At 39.5% G+C, this 17700-nt stretch overlaps 1 protein-coding gene across 1 annotated transcript; it reads right to left on the bottom strand.

Annotated features, from left to right (window-relative positions):
* Positions 1-8295: 8295 nt before the first annotated feature.
* KLHL41 (kelch like family member 41) lies at positions 8296-17462 on the bottom strand. Its single transcript, XM_034785305.1, has 6 exons — positions 16264-17462; positions 13315-13472; positions 13119-13226; positions 11026-11211; positions 9715-9861; positions 8296-8669 (listed from the first exon to the last, which is right to left on the bottom strand). Exons 1-6 carry the CDS (start codon positions 17371-17373, stop codon positions 8558-8560), a joined length of 1821 nt encoding a protein of 606 aa, XP_034641196.1. The 5' UTR covers positions 17374-17462; the 3' UTR covers positions 8296-8557.
* Positions 17463-17700: the final 238 nt, after the last annotated feature.

Raw genomic sequence — 17700 nt, 5'->3', positions numbered from 1 at the left:
GCAACCAACTGGGACTATGGCAGCTGGACCATAAAATGACACTACCACCTCCTCAGAAGGGACTGGGGAGGACACACAATTTATCAAACAAAAATTTGGAAATATTATTGCAGAAATAGCAGTAAATCCTTTAGAAATGAGGGATGCTCTTTGGTGTGTGACAAAATGGATAACAAGAAGTGAATGCAGAATCTCACTAGCAGCACAGAAACATTGGGAATGCAAGAATCCTAACCAAACGTATTAAAGCAGGCTTTCTTGGCCATACTGCAGCTATTTGGTACCGGTCCATCAAAGTGGCAGTAAACTTAGAAGCTAATGAGGATTTTCATCTGGGGTGGGGAATCCTGGGCCTTTGGTGTAGGGAGTGTGGCTGGGGCCTCCCTGAATATTTCTTGGGCCCCAAAAAGTAAACTAGTCCAAAGGTGTGGCAGCCAATCAATCTGCACTACACTGCACACTGTTCACATGCAACTCATGATGTGGCGGTAAAACTAGTGACAGAACAAATAACATTAAAGGATTTCCAAAATGGGAGGCGGGGGCAGGGAAAGCTAAAAGACTTTACTCTAAGAGTACTGTAGGCCTACCTGAAGGATTTTGCTAGAGGTTGGGATTGCACATGGCTCATTTGCACAGAAGCTCTCATTGGACCAGCCCATTGGTAATAAAATTACATACAAATTAAAGAGAAAACAGTGCAGAAGTTAAAGGTGAATTATATTTGAGAGACTGGTGGAAGACAGCAAAGACCTTCCAAGACTAATATGAGTATCTGGTATTGCATGGCACAGCTTGCAGCCAAACTTAACTTCAAATATGAGTAAGGTAACTTCTCCACTTAGAAGGAGAGTACACATTATTCAATATGGTTAAATTTGAGATGAGATTATGAGACCTCAGTGTCCTAAAGAACAGCACTGCCTTACTTTAATGGAGGATTTTGGGGTTACTTTTCTTACTTATTTTCCAAAATATAGAATGGCATTTCTATAAGTGAGGGAGAGGCTTTCCAGTGCACCAGAGGGCAAAACTGAAAACTTAGGTAGAGTATCAGGATGGCCCTCCTGATAGTGAAATCTCTAATACTCTCTTGAAACTGGTGGGGGAAGAGGTAGCACCATGCCTACCTGAGGTCAGGCTTTTTAGGGACTTCCCCAAACTATCTCCAGAGTAACAAGACTTCCATTAGTCGGACAAGCACTCAGGCTTGTTGAAAAAACCTAAGACAATGAGATGCAGGAGAAGAGAACAGAACAGACAAGACAGTATTTGTTGGAGACAGATATTGGTGTTGTGAAGCAATACTATGCAAAAGCAACCTCTTTTTCAGGAGCAATTTTCTTTATGACTGCCTCGTCATTAGGGCTCCTCCGAGAGGTGGGCTGCTCTTTTAACAGAAACTTTTCCCCAGCATGCCTTTCTGGTGCTTTCCCGTTAAATCTGGCAGGGGCAGGCTCCTACAACTCTAAACTAGCCATCTTGCAAGTGGCTACTACTTCTCCCTTTACTAGTCAGTAAGTATTAACTTCTATTATACTTGACGCTATCTTCTCAGGACTGAGGAAAAAAACTTATAACCTGCAAGGGCAAGGTCCTCCTCTCCCATGTGAATATGTGGCTCTGTGGGGCTGTGTTTACTCTCACCTGTGGAAGACTGGGTGGGTGCTTCTCCTCCTATGGCCATGGGACTCCTGATCAAGCTGACAGGCATTGCAAGTGCTGTGGATTGCTCTTCTACTGCAGAGTGTGAAAGTAGCACTGTATAGGAGGACTACACCTTGTAGACAGGGTCCTGGGGACTCCACAAACTGTGCACTTCATTTTGTTCCTCCTGCAAAGCAAAACATCCAAAAACTATCAAAGCTATTAAAGGCAGAAGAACTGCATGTGAGGAAACCTAGGTTAGGCTGCAGTAAAATGGAGCAAAAAGCTGTGAACTAGTCAGAAGTCATGTGCATGGACTCTTGCTTTCCTACAGGCAGATTTCAGGTTATTGCGCGGATGGGGGTGTAAGAAAGGAAGTTGAGCTTGTGGCAGAAAATGGGTAATGTGTTCCTCAGCACACCTGATGGCCTCTTACCTGGCTTGCATGTGAGAGAAGCTGAACATAACTGCTCTGCAGCAATTAGGTTTTTCATTATCATAGTAAAGGGACTGGCACACAGATCTTGTGTCCATGCTGATAAATGTTCATAAGTTACACAAGGCTGGGTTCTGTGCTGAATATTTGTAAGGAGAAAGTAAGACCTACATCAAAACTAGTGCTGAAGTAGATTAAGAAAGTACATTTGTCCTTGAAAAGTGAAAAAACCTGAAACAAAGTGTGTGTGTTTTATTTTATTTTTGAAATCATTTTCATTCTGAATTAAATCAGTGATAGTTATTTTAAAAAACTATTTAAAAATGGTGGTAGGTTTGTTTGTCCTTCCTCCTAACCACTGATGTCTACTAATGCCATCAGTGTTAGTCACACTCCCTGAAGAAGGGCTGTTACCTTGTAGTGGTTGTAAAAAAAGAGAGAGAAGTCCTGAGAAAAAGAGCTTCAAAGTCTCCTAAGCATGTAACTTTTCCACTGGCACCAGCTAGTTAATATTTTAAGGAATACTGAAACAAAATGAATTAGCTAAAAATTCATGGAAATTAATTAATTTTACTTGGGGGGAAGAAACTGATATTACAATAAATAATTTGAATAAAACTCCAAAAATTTTACTATATTGTTCCTCTAGAGTAAATGTTATTTATGTAGTGAACACTGTGTGTGACCGTCTGGATGGTGGTCTCTTGCCAGGGGATTTTACAATCTAAAAGGAATTACAATTCATTTGGTAAGGGTACTAGCTGGCAACAAGTGTTGATAGTTGTCGATATCAGGGTCATATTGGTCAGCAACAGGTGTCTTAATTCTATGTCTTAAGTCAGTTTGTGGTTTTTTGTTTGTTTGTTTGTTTTTGCTCATGACTACATCCCATAGCAGAGGCACCAAGAACTCTAAAAAAGCCTGCAAAATAAACTGCAGAACCACTAGCAAGCATTTTGGGTAAGTGTTAGAAAAACAAATGAGAAGTTAGAGAGCCTGTGTGCTTACAAAGAGAAGACCAACAAACTACCAGTCTTGGATATAGTGACTAGAGCTAATGCCATGTATGTATTTTATCTTGATTTCAAGTAGTAAAAAAACTTTTATCATATGGCACCAGCCATAGGCCTCAATTGCAATTGGGGCCCAATTGTGCTAGTTGCTGTAGAAACATGTACAGTTCAGGTTTTGCTGCTGACTCAAATACAATGGGTAACAGAACAGGGGTAAGGTTGACCTGTAGACCACAAGCCAAAAGGCTTTTTGGGTGCTGAAAAATATGAAAACCCTCTTATTTAAACCCAATACTCCTCTATATACAGAGACAAAAAGGAGGTGGAGCCTAAGGCATAATCCATATGTTAATTACCATTTGAGATAATAACACTTTAAAGTGTATTGTTGTGCAGTAAGTGTCCACGTGGGATTTAGAGTGGAATAGTTAGTGAACTTTAAATTCACACCCTACCTATCTTAGACTTGCTTTCCTCTGTAGTCTAAATTATCAAGGCAATCCAGCATATGGCTGGCAGCAAAGATCAATGTAAACAGATACTCCTAAAATTACACTGGTCTACAATTTTTAAGTGGTCTGCTTCAGAGGTAAAATGTGCTATTTATTATGTATTTTGATGTGCTGAATTCAAATATGACAATTAAAACAACTGATTGGCTACTGTTTCTAAGATATTTAAGTTTTTACATTTTATGTCTATGTATATTGTGTAGATAGTAGAGTTTTAATCATAAATTGTAAACCTACGTCTTTTCATGTGTTTATGGTTGCTTTACATGACAATATTTCACCTGTCCTGTTTATGTAACACTTTAAAAATCAGCAAAAGGGTTATATAAAACAAATTTATTATGAAACAAAAGGAAAAAAACTATTATGTATATAGTTTAGTCCTATTCAGTGTCTACTCGGCACTTCTTGGCTTGTCTCTTGTATTCATTAAATGGAGCATCTCTTGTCACTGTCCAGAAATAGTCTGCAAGCATTGATGGGCTCCATTTGCCCTGATAGCGTTTCTCCATTGTTGTAATGTCCTGGTGAAATCGCTCGCTGTGCTTGTCGCTCACTGCTCCGCAGTTCGGTGGAAAAAAATCTAGATGAGAGTGCAAAAAATGTATCTTTAGTGACATGTTGCAACCAAGGCTTTTGTATGCCTTGAGGAGTTTTTCCACCAACAACCTGTAGTTGTCTGCTTTGTTGTTTCCGAGAAAATTTATTGCCACTAACTGGAAGGCTTTCCATGCCGTCTTTTCCTTGCCACGCAGTGCATGGTCAAATGCCTAATCTCGAAGAAGTTTACGAATCTGAGGACCAACAAAGACACTTTCCTTTATCTTAGCTTCACTTAACCTTGGAAATTTTCCACGGAGGTACTTGAAAGCTGCTTGTGTTTTGTCAATGGCCTTGACAAAGTTCTTCATCAGACCCAGCTTGATGTGTAAGGGTGGTAACAAAATCTTCCTTGATTCAACAAGTGGTGGATGCTGAACACTTTTCCTCCCAGGCTCCAATGACTGTCGGAGTGGCCAATCTTTCTTGATGTAGTGGGAATCTCTTGCACGACTATCCCATTCGCAGAGAAAACAGTACTTTGTGTATCCAGTCTGCAGACCAAGCAAGATAGCAACAACCTTCAAATCGCCACAAAGCTGCCACTGATGTTGGTCATAGTTTATGCACCTCAAAAGTTGTTTCATGTTGTCATAGGTTTCCTTCATATGGACTGCATGACCAACTGGAATTGATGGCAAAACATTGCCATTATGCAGTAAAACAGCTTTAAGACTAGTCTTCGATGAATCAATGAACAGTCTCCACTCATCTGGATCGTGAACGATGTTGAGGGCTGCCATCACACCATCGATGTTGTTGCAGGCTACAAGATCACCTTCCATGAAGAAGAATGGGACAAGATCCTTTTGACGGTCACGGAACATGGAAACCCTAACATCACCCTAACATCACCTGCCAGGAGATTCCACTGCTGTAGTCTGGAGCCCAACAGCTCTGCCTTACTCTTGGGTAGTTCCAAATCCCTGACAAGGTCATTCAGTTCACCTTGTGTTATGAGGTGTGGTTCAGAGGAGGAGGATGGGAGAAAATGTGGGTCCTGTGACATTGATGGTTCAGGACCAGAAGTTTCATCCTCTTCCTCGTCTGACTCAAGTGAGAATGATTCTGGTGCATCAGGAACCGGCAGTCCTTCTCCGTGGGGTACTGGGCGTATAGCTGATGGAATGTTTGGATAATGCACAGTCCACTTTTTCTTCTTTGACACACCTTTCCCAACTGGAGGCACCATGCAGAAGTAACAATTGCTGGTATGATCTGTTGGCTCTCTCCAAATCATTGGCACTGCAAAAGGCATAGATTTCCTTTTCCTGTTCAACCACTGGTGAAGATTTGTTGCACAAGTGTTGCAGCATATGTGTGGGGCCCACCTCTTGTCCTGATCTCCAATTTTGCAGCCAAAATAAAGGTGATAGGCTTTCTTAACCATAGTGGTTATACTGCGCTTTTGTGATGCAAAAGTCACTTCACCACAAACATAGCAGAAGTTATCTGCACTGTTCACACAAGTACGAGGCATCTCTGCTCACTTTGGCTAAACAGAAATGTGTCCCTTTGCAAAATCAAACACTGACAAATAAGAGAGCATGACAGTGTATGATTTCTAGAGCTGATATAGGGCAATTTGTTCAGCAGAGTGATTTAATTCATGATGTAAGCTTCGTTATGATTGCATCATCCATGACTTCTAGGAATAACATGATGCAATTCATATCATGTATGACGCAATACCAGCTTCAGATTGCATCATTCATTGTTTTGCCTAAAAAGCAAGTACTGTCCAAACCCGGTCATAGATTTATTCATAGATCCAGTCAAAGATGTATTTTAGTCATTTCTGGTTTAAATTGAGATCCCTTCCCGTTATAACTCACTTATCCTCCCCCATTCCCAAGTCAAGGGTCGTGTATACTGACCTAATAGCATATCTTGAAAACTAGAGCCAATCAACAATTTTAAGCATCATTTTCGTTCTCAGTAACCCAGAATTAGTACAGTTTGACTACATTTATTTCAGAAGCATTTTGGCTGCAGAGCAGTGTTATAGGGCCAGTTCCTCAGATGGTGTAAATCCGGGTAATTACATTGGCTGAAACAAGGCTGTCAATTTACTTCAGTTGACGAGCTGGCTGATAGTGTGTGCTATGGGGAAAACCAAAAAGGTGAGACCTGGGAGTATACTTGTACAATGTGTTTTTGTGCCTGTGCCTTTGAGACATGCTAACTTATCTTCCCTAGGAAGGCAGTGCTGGAAGAATCTACATTCATGTTGGGTTTTTTTAATTTTTGTACAGTCCTGACATGTTTGCTACAATCATATTGGATTAGATTAGTGGTGTTTCCTCATTCATATGCCATAAAAATACCATCTGTATATATTTTAAAGAATATATAATGCTAAGTTATATTTTGGCCAAAGTCTGCACGAAATCTGTATAATTTAAATTTCATAAAAATTGAATATACAGCCATCAAAGTCACAAATCCATTTTCTTTGCTGATTCCTAGCTGCATTTTAGTAAATGTGTCCCAAAGTAGTTCTATCCAGACATTGCTTTCCTCTTTCAAATTGTGGGAAGTGTTGCATAGCAGACAATTGTTGGTGCCCACAAGGCTTGATGCTTTTCATAGGTCTTGGAGTGTATGTGGTTTTTTGTTTGCTTTTTAAAAAGGATCATTCCAAGGTCTTGCTGACTTAGTCATGTGCATTTAGCATGGCCTTCTTCCCAGAAGGGTGGGGCGCGGGAAGATATTTTGACACTTACCTTTGGAGATGTGATATTACATCACATGCTGCAAAGATCAGTGCGTTCCTCTTCTCTGGAAGGAGAGTTGTGGTGATGCGAGGCATGTACGTAGTTATTGAAGGCCGAAAAGGGCTGTGTGAATATGCTGTTTCAACCTGCTGCCACTCCCCCTGATGTAAATAGCACAACTAAGTCCCTGCTGCCTGAAGGAGCTTCAGCTTGGTGGGGAGGAGGAGAGGTGGGAGAAAGGAAAAGAGGTATCCAACACAGAATGAATTTCCTTTGATCTCCGTAGTGCAGCAAGAAAACTCTCGTCTCTCCCCTTCCACATCTTATGATGCTTCTTAAATTCCCTTCAGTTTATCAATACAGTCTCTCCAGAGCCCTATACCTGAAGTACCCGATTAGATAGATTAGTTGGGTGTGGATGTGATGAACAGGCTCACTAGCACTTTGGTCCTAGCCCCTCATTGCAGGTTTCCTCCATTTGCACACCTGCACTCTCAACAGAAAAAGTCTGAGTTTATAATGCCAAGTCTCATAGCATTGTTTCCACAAAATGCTCCTTGTTGTTTTTTACTCCCGCCTCCTCTAACATATGTAAGTTATTAAGGAATGTAGACCTTTTATATGATGATGACTATGACTTACTGAGCAGCAGACATAACTAAACAAGCACCACTAAGACCGAGACTGCCAAGATATTTTTCATCATTTTTAAAATAATTTTTCCTTGCTACTATTTAGAAGCCCTAATTGAAATCCATTTTTTTTCACTGAAAATATTTCCCTTTGTTACAAGTGTGTGCCGAGGGTTTATTATGGGAGGGTTGGTCATTAGTGCTAAGTTAATGGCCTTGAAAATTTCTTACAAAAACATCACGGAAGAATCTGCTTTATAAACAAGCCAAAAATCACATGCAAAGAAAAAAAAATTACAAGGATTTTGCAACCAGAAGAAAAATCAAAGCATGTCAAATTGTAGGGCTAATACCCATAACCTAATAACCTTGTAAACTTCTGTTTTCATGACTCACAGAACCACTAGTACTGCATTAGCTGAAGCATGTTTCCACATGATGTACCTTTGCCCCGCAGATTCAATTACTCTCTTCTGAACGTTACATATAAAATACGTTTGTAGATCTGGCAGGACAATGCAACTTTTGTGTATATGGTTGGAGTGGAAAATAAAGCTGTATAAACAGCCTGTCAATAGTAAGACAAATTAAATAGAACTAGCATGTATCTAGAAATTAATTGGCTTTAGTGATGTCTCTTACATCTGTGGTGGGACTTCTTAAAATTGTTTCAAGATAAGTGCCCAATCCTGTAAGCAGAACTCTGGTTAATTCAATGAGAATTTCACACAGGAAGGATTGAGCTTCACATGATATCTTCATTTATTCAAAACCAATTCCAGTCAATGTCAATCAGAACTATTTCCGATTCTAACCTTGAGCGAAAAGTTAGTTTTGGTTTATTATCTAAAAAAAAATTAGTAACCATTTAAAACACAGCTGCAGTCAGTTTAAGGGATACTTAGCTATAAATCTCTGTACAGTTTGTTTTTTATGCAACAAAAATAAAATGACCATAATCAGAACTCCCTCATCCTATTTAATTTCCTAGCCTTTTTATTTACAGCTTTGATAGCTTGAATAGATTTAAACGTGTCGAAAGGCAGGAGGCTCCAGAGGCATAGCGAATCTCCTTCAACATGCCACACCATTCTTTCGTCTCGTCGTCATACCTGCAATTAACAAAATACTGTGACTACAGATCCACTTCAGTTTCTTAGCTCTTTGAGCTTGACCTTTCTCCTTGGACACATGTATAAAAAGGAGAATAATCCACATGTCAAGAGCTCCCAGCAGCCTTTGTGTTAAACTGTTACTATACAAGAGCCCTTCTATTCTCCCAAAGAGAATGTTAGGATGCTCTGATTCCTTCCCGCTCCCTTTGTCCCTTTATCTTAGTATTGGCTAGGCACCTTGCAGCATGTTTCCCTCATCCCTGGAACAGTGTCCTGGTGCCTGTTCTCCAAGTATCCCCTCTCTCCTCTTCCAATCATTCCTCAAACTCATTTCTTCCCAGAATCCTTTCTACCTTCCCACCAATTGCTCCCCACACCTTAAATTATCTGAGCAATTCAGGAGTTGCAGACTATATGGGATTTTTCACATATATTAGCTAATTCAGATTCAAACTCTAGAATGTGTGTGTTTGTGACTCTCCCTAAGGGAGTTTGCTCTAGAAGTTTATATGTGGATTGCAACTCATCTATCTATTAGTGTATGTGAATGCAATAATAGGGATAATACTCTCCATTTTGCTGTCTCTTTCAGATCACCCTGCATAAGAAAACATGATGAGCTTGAAATTGTTTAGGCAATGTAAGAAAGAGGCTTGCAGCATTGTATACAAGGTGACATTAGCCAAAAAGTCAGAGTGCAACACGTATTTCACTTTATGGAGCTGAACAGACCCAGAAATACTACACCCCACTCTCCTTTTTCTATACTTTGCTATAGCCTGCAACTGGTGGGATGTGACTATATTGTTTACATCACTTCACCAGACGGTGGAACTATTCCCCAGGTCCAAGTCTCAACTGTATTACTTCATTGCACACAAAGATTGTGCTCACCAGACACTATGACAACCAGTCCCTTAAAATGTATATAAATAGTTCATTTATGAAATGAAAGGGTAATACTGATTTGACTTACTCCCTAGCTTCTATAAACCTCAAGGTGAATTTTCCATTTAGGAAATGTGATTACAGTAGAACTTACTTCCATATGTCATTAACTTCATTTGGTGCAAATTCCTTGGACTCCAGTTGAACCATAGCAAAACCGCCAATAGCATACAGGGATCCATTCAAATTGACTAAACTGATAGAGCTTCTCTCCTGGGGGAATTCAGGCATAACCTCCCACCTATAAGTTATTTATAAACAAAACCAAATCAGTCAGACAATATTTAAGAAACATTCTGTTCAAAAAGGGAGAAGTATCTGGGATATCCCATGTTGACAGCTATGGTTGGCAGAAACACAAGGGTTAAGGATTAGTCTGAGGAGCCTTAGCATGTGGAAAAGCCCATAGTGTACCAACACTGACATTCTGCTTCTCCATTCACCAGCATTAAGGCCAAAGTGTGCATGCTCAAGATCCTTTATGCAGGGAAGGCCCTCATTTCCTCCTGCTGCAACCTCCAAAGGTGTCTGTGTGCTTTCTGTTCATTCTGTTGAACCAGCATTAACATAATGGCGCAAGAAGAGTCAAGCTCATTGGCATTGTTAGGAGTTTTCCACTGCAACGTTACTCTCCCCTATGCAGAATCATGGCGTAAAAACCTAAAACACTTGCACAGGTAAACCCAATCCTGCTGGATAGGGCCAACGGGCTCAATTTTCCTCTCATGCTGATGTAACCCATTCACTCCAATGGAGTTATTCCTGATTTTCAGCAGGGTAAATGCAACAAGAATGTTAGACTTTCCTGATAAGATAGGTTTAAATGCAGAATGCGAGTGTAAGAGAGCCATAAAAAGTATTAAAGAAGGATGATAGATAAAATTACCTATATTCTGACTTGTTTCATTTTGCCCAATGCTTGACAAAAGCATTTCTACAGGAAAAGGTCAGAGAGTAGAAGCTAAAGTCAAATATATTTTTCCCTACATTAATAATTTTTTGGTAAAACTTCAATTTTTTATATTTTTAGTTTAATTCTAAATATGACCTGCTCTGGGACAGAATATATTTAACTTCAAGTGTATCTGCTACGTAAAAGATCAGCATATCTTCTAATTAGACTTTATGGATTTTACAGTAATCTCATTACAATTATGACCTACCATAAATAGTCAGTATAATTTGTAATTAAGAGCATGGTTTTAAAACTGAAAATCTGCTTGGAACTTTTATATTAAATAGTAATTATTTGTGAAGCAAATAGTTTATCCTGAAATGTTTTCCCCTGACCTTAACTAACACCTTTACCATTTTCCCCACAATAAAATAAATTAAAAATAAGGCAACTTAGTCACTAAAATTCAAATTAAAAAATTATTTTAAAATGGTCTGGATATGCACTCACTTATTAGTGGTGAGGTCGAAGGCTTCGACAGAGGCTGAAAGGCCTTCTTCAGTGACACCTCCTGCAATCACAATTTTGCCTTTATGGACAGCCACTGCAAACATTGAGCGAGCCACTTTCATGGGAGCCAGATCTCTCCAGTCTCCCTTCTTGGGATTGTATATAAATACCCTGTTAGTACATTTCCTGTGGGGGAAAAAGAAAAACTCTAAGCATCTCTGGTAAATCCTTTGAATAGATAAGTTTAAGGAGACACCTAATTTAAATGGATTTTTTGTGTAACGAAGAGCGGCACATACCTACATCCGCAGTGTTCCTGCTCATCACACTTATGTTAGATCTAGGTAAATGGCTAAACACATGTGGGTGGGTGTGGTGGGGGGCAGGGAGAAGAGAGATAGAAAGAAGAACTAGTCACTTTGGTTTTTTTTAATGCTAATATGTTAACTAGATCGTCCTGATTGAATTTGCTCTCCCAAGTGCATTTAGTGCTGTATGAGGACTTTTAATTCTTGTAGAAGTCAATACATACAAGCACAATTTATTAAACCAACTACATGGTTTGACAAACCTCTGTCCGTGTCTGAGCCACGTTAATTATTATCTTCCTCCTTCTCCTGACCTGAGGTTCTCTCATTTCTAACTTAGACTGTATGCTCTCTAGGGCAGAGACAAGGCCTTGTGAGTTTCTGTAAATCCCCATTCACATCCATAGCACTGGATATAAATGTTATGCTATTTACACAGTGCCATAATGTGTATGGTGCTTTACACACAAGAAAAAATGTCCCTGTTTCATACAGCTTGATTAAGATGGCATGTGTTGAGGGATGGTAACAAAGAGAGGGGACTGAGCACAAGGATTACTACAATAAGATCGCACAGTTGCTTTAGTTGATTATATATAACCCTCACAATATGTGCATTAACACTTACGATACTATCACTAAGTGTGGAAGACTAGAGTTGATAGGAAGAAATGTGTATTTAAGGAGAGATTTGAGGTGTAGATATAGCAGATCAGGTCAGGATACGAGGTTATTTGCTTAGGGGCTACAGTGTAGTTTAAGATAATCAAATAACTAACACTGAGGACTTTTATTCTTTTGCAGAATATTCTGTTTTGGAGAGATGTATCCACAAAATATGAATAATGTACCCAAATAAAAAGCTGCAGGGGGAAGTCTACTGTCTGTGAACTAGACACTTTTAAAATGTAATTTATATATCATAATTTCTTGGTTACAGGAGTCAGGGTTTCCTCAAGCTATCTTCTAATGTAGTGGTTTTGTTGCATTAGTGTTCAATGTTGGAAAATTCTAACTCCTCCACACACATTTGCATCTTTATCCTTATTTACAGGAAAAATAAGACGATTTGCTCATTGAGTTCTTGAAATCCTCATTTGATAACCTGTACGTGAAGAGCAAGCATTTCACTTCTAGTTTCTACTGGAATAGGAGGATCACTTTCACTCCAGGAGAACAAGACAGCAGCACCAAGTAGAGTGATGACCAAGTTGTATAGTAGACAACCTGCTTTTAGAAATTAGCTCATTTCTGATTGTAGCAGACATCTCTGGCACTTGTCAAGCAACCTTATCATGGTGTCCCCATGTTATTTTTTTACACTGAGACATATCCTATTTCCACTCATGCTCCTAGTCTTTCTTACTTTAATGAAATCATCATAGTATGGCTCCAACTACAGTGCTAACAAGGCTTTGCAATTTGGAATGATTAAAAACAGGAGTTTCAGTAGCTGGATACAGTCCTCAATGTGCTGCAAGTGTTTTTCGTGTATAATCTGACCAAGAAGCTAGGAATAAGAACCCAATGAGAAACCTTGAATCACGTATGCACAACAGAACATTGTATGACACAGAAACAAGAAAGCCAGCTACTCAAGCCAATTGGCCATAATAATAGGTATACAGTACTTTACATTATAATGGATATTTTGTAGACATCATAATGTGATTCCATGTACCAAACCCACAACCAGTTGCAAATAAACGTGAGCTTTGATTGCTGAGTGTGAGGACACCCAACTAATCAATGGTACCAATTGCCATGAAATTATTTGGTACTCACTTGTCATCAGTCTTTCCTCCAAGACAGTATATCATCCCATTGTGTGAAATTGTTGCATGGCCATATACTTTGAGTGGAAGCTTTTTGGCCTCACTCCATTTTACTGCCCTGGAATTGGAAGATCATACTATTAAGGCAATTTAAATGAAAAAAGGTTATTTTAAACTTGCTCGGTAAACATAAATTGTTAACGTACACAGGATCATAGCACAATACTGAATCCAGAGACTCCTCTGTCTGAAGGTCCTTTCCTGCAATTACATACAATTTGTTGTCTGACTCTCCCAGACCAAAAAGGCATCTGGCTGAAGGCAGTGGAGGAAGGCCTATCCATTCACCAGCAATGCTATCCAGCTGAAAGAACATCAAAATAGGAAATGTCAGGAAAGATGCATAGTAAAAGCCCACACAATGAAAACTGGGTGAAATAGATTTAGATGCAGTAAGTGGATCAGTAGTGTTCCACATTATATTTATTCTAACTGCCCATTCATTGGATCAGCTGACATGTGCCAACTTTTACCTCCCCCCCCCCCCCCCCGCCTAACACTGCTGGAGCAATAAAAGTGCTCCTCTCATTGCAGTGCTTCAAAAGCTCTTAGGATCTTAGTGTGCACATAGAGTGAAGGTGAATTGTGACTTTTTTTCTACAAGACATAAAGGAAGGAAAACAAAATAAAATACTTGGTTTCTGAGCAAACCAGGAGGGAAGCAGTGTAATGACAAGTCTCCAGTCCCACTAGTCATAATACTGATTTTTCATCTGACACACTCAGATTTAGTTTCCATTCACTTTCGCTGTGCTGTAAGCAGTTATAGAAGAGGAACAATGGGCAGAGGAAAACCGTGGGATGTTTTCAGAGACCTACACTATATAAAATTGATTGATTTGTTTCTACCTATGTCCTTGCATAACCCCCCTCCCTGTAGTATCTGAGTACCTCCCCAGCAGTTAAGAATAGAAATCTTTTTCTTCCTTGCTTTCCAGCTTACAGACATGTGTGCGCACGCTCAAAGTAGTGAGGTTTGTATTTAGCTCTGAAAAGTGAGGTGCATGGTTATTCTTGTCCCTTGTGGAAATGAGGTCCATAGTGTAGGTCCAGCTCCAGTGAAACTTCTGGCTCCAAAGCTCACTAGTTTCCTCCTGTTGGTCAACAGTTTATATGTTGCAGTGGAACTTGGGAACTAATGGACATAGATTCCGCAGGTAGTTAAGGCCAGTTCAGGCAGAGCTTTGCGTATCAGGACAGAGAAACTCTTGCATCCTATTCATTATAGCTGATAAGATAATCAGTGAATCAGCAGTGTAACTGGTGTGGGGAATTTCCTTTTGCGTATAAGTTCTGATGGAGTAATGTACAATTAGGGGCACATTTCTTGATGGGCAGTAACTTAGTTTTCTCCCACCTTGTCAGGCACTTAATGAAGTGGTAAGGCCAGTGAGGCAGAAGTGGTGGTGAAGTGGGGACTTATGAGGAGTGGAAATGTTGTAGGTCTACCATGTTAAAACTTTGAAGGAAACAATCACCAAGCTGGTAGTGCAGAAGAGTAGAGATATTTTAGTAGTGAGCAACAGCAGCAGCACTTAAGAGTAGCAATGGGGTGGATAAGTGGGATGGGGACAGGAGGGCAGCAGAAATTCAGGGCATGGATCAGGGAAAGATGTAAAAAAGGATTCTGGAAATTACATCAATTACTAGCCTCACTCCTATGGTATATGTGTCACTAAAAACCCCATGATAGAATTATAGCCTGATAATTCAGTTCTAATTCTAGATTAGATTATTTCCTGAAACCAATGTAACACCTGCACTGCAAACAAATTTTTGTAGCAACTCTTGTACTTCATTGATTAGTGCTTTATGTCTATGTAAGGAAATGAAACAGTACTAATGTAATCTCTCTCTAAAAAACCAACAGTTCTTTCTCAAAATCTGTACCCAGTTCATTACCTTAGTATCTGAATGTGATATATTAATCCATAGCTCATGAAACAGTTGCAATAATTGCTATTTTCAATATCTGCCAATGACTTTAAAATTATATAATTTAGTATTGCCTTGCTGTAGCATATGCTAACCAAGGATCTGATCTTGTACTCTTTAGGCTAATCTCCCACTGAAGTCAAGAATTTGGAAACAGAGCATACCATCAAATAAATCAAGAGATAGTTGAAATACCCAAGGGTACAGAATGTAACTATGTATCTAAAAACCTCAGGATAAGTTTGACATAAGCATACTCCTTGAGCTTTTTTGTGTGTGTGCTAATTTTATGATATCTGTGTCACTATAGTTAAGGCTCAGCCATAGTTTGTATTAATAAATCTTACATTTACATGGATTTAAATGTTCACATACACTTTAGGCTGAAATATAGTATTTGGAGCATTATTACAGGCTGTTTGCCAATTTAAGAAGGTTGTATTTAAACTGACATATCTCAAATTACTTCAAGCTTTATAATTTTGGCAAACTGCCACCCAACAACATGATAGGACACCTACTGATGTTTTTTGGGGCGGGGAGGAAGAGTTAAATTGGTTAGGACACTAAGGGCCAGATTTTTAAAGGCATTTAGGAACCAAAAGATGCAGCTAGGCGCCTAGTGAGATTTTCAAAAGTGCCTAGGCACCTCTGATTGAAATCAATAGAAGTAAGGAATCTAGGCACTTTTGAAAATCCCACTAGGTGCATCTTTAGGTGCCTTTAAGAACTCACCTAGGCCTTAATCCTGAACGACACAGAGAACATGCAATTCCCATGGACTTCACTAGGAGCACTGGATGCTCAGCACTTCTTAAGAATGTGCCCAAAATGCATATTTTCATAAAAGCTTTTGTTTTAATAGGAATCAATTTAATATAGAAACCTGCCATTAAGGCATCTGTTAAAAGCCAAACAAGTCAAGTGAAAGATGACATTTGTCCCTAATGGACTATGCTGTTCTGGGAGGAATTTCAAAGACTACAGCAACAAGCAAAACTTTTATAGGAAAAATCATGTGACTGAAATGAATTAAATCAAAGATTACCCTATTCTACATTTAGAGTTAGAGCTAAATGCTCTTCAGTAACTTGCAGAAAGTCTGTTTTTAATGTCATGCTAACACCATACTGATATACCAATGAATATGAGGTTTATACCTGGAAGAAGTATGACTGTAAAGGTTGATCCTTGTTCTCCTCATCCACATACAGTCCTCCGACGACATAGACCTGATTTTGTTTGGTGACTATGCTGGAATGATTTCTGGGAATCTGTTCTGCCAGGGCTGCCAGGAAACATTCATTCTCTACAGGGTCATAAGCCACTGCAGCTGTGTCATTGACCAGAAGAATAAGGTCTTTGACAAACATACCATGTCTCGGAATGTCATTGAGGTATCCAGGGAGTAAATCTTCATCCCCTACATCACCATTTACTTCCCCTTCACCTGACTTTCCTTTGCTTACAGCAGGTTCAGGCAATTTTCCAGCAAAGGCATCCTTAATAACCTTGATTTTTTTCTGAAGATCTGAGTTGCTTTTGATTATATCATCCTTCTCAACACGCTCCTTGAAATATTTTTCTGCCATAAGACGAAAACGAATGCAGTCAAAGACTTCTCCCAGGCTCTTTATTCTGTTCTCTTTGTCTGTTCGGACCCATGTCATTACTGCTTCAAATACCACTTCTTCCTTTTCTACGTTTAAGCTGTCAGGTGAAATAACTGAGATGAGCTCATGGGGGGCAAGCTGCATGAAGTCCTCTTCTTTGCAAATCTGCACAAAATGGTCTGACACAAAGTCACGGGCAGACAATGCAAGTCTTGGGCAGTCAAGGAGGAGACCTAATCTAAGGATGGCTAGACAATTACCAACAGCAAGTCTTTTCTGAAGATAGGAGACACATACAGTGAATACAGAAGGGATCTGAAAGCGGCTGGCCAAAGCAAAAATATCTTGCACATTAGAATCGTTGAGATCAATACTTGCAGAGTAAAGGTACTTGACAATCAGATCCAGGATGCTAGGGTCCACATTGTCTAGAACTACCTCCTTTTTTTTCTCTTCACTTTGCTCAGATAAGAAATACTCACGGAAATAAGGACTACAAGCTGATAGAATCAATCTGTGGCAAGGTAAGCTTTTATCACCAGCTTTTAGATAGCAATCAATGAACTTTTTCTCATCCAGGAGTTCCTTGAGGCCATCCTGAAGAAGCGTGGATTGGTAAAGTCGAAGTTCTTCAGTGAGTTCCCTTTGGGAATCCATTTTGTGAATAATATGGGTGTGTGGGGGGAAACTGAAAGCTTTAGCTGTTGTCGGCACTAAGGTCTGCCTGTAAAAAGGCAGATCAATGTGCTTTGCCCAGCCTGAAGTCTCTGTAATTTAATCCTTCCAACTAAATATAGGTACAGCCTCTTACAAGTTGGAATTTAGGATGGATGGTGGTGTGGAAAGAAGAGTTGCTCTGGCAGCTGTCATAGATTGAAAGAAGCAACTGTTGCTTTTAGTCACTAAGGGCAATCATTATGCATATTTAATCACTGAAACTTGCAGAGTAAGATATTACTCAATGTGAGTAAGGATGGCAGAATC

The sequence above is a fragment of the Trachemys scripta genome, chromosome 11 (genome assembly GCF_013100865.1).
Source record: "Trachemys scripta elegans isolate TJP31775 chromosome 11, CAS_Tse_1.0, whole genome shotgun sequence".
Lineage (NCBI taxonomy): Eukaryota > Metazoa > Chordata > Testudines > Emydidae > Trachemys > Trachemys scripta.
Note: the sequence above shows the minus strand (reverse complement) of the source record. Positions and strands in the feature narration are given on the sequence as shown.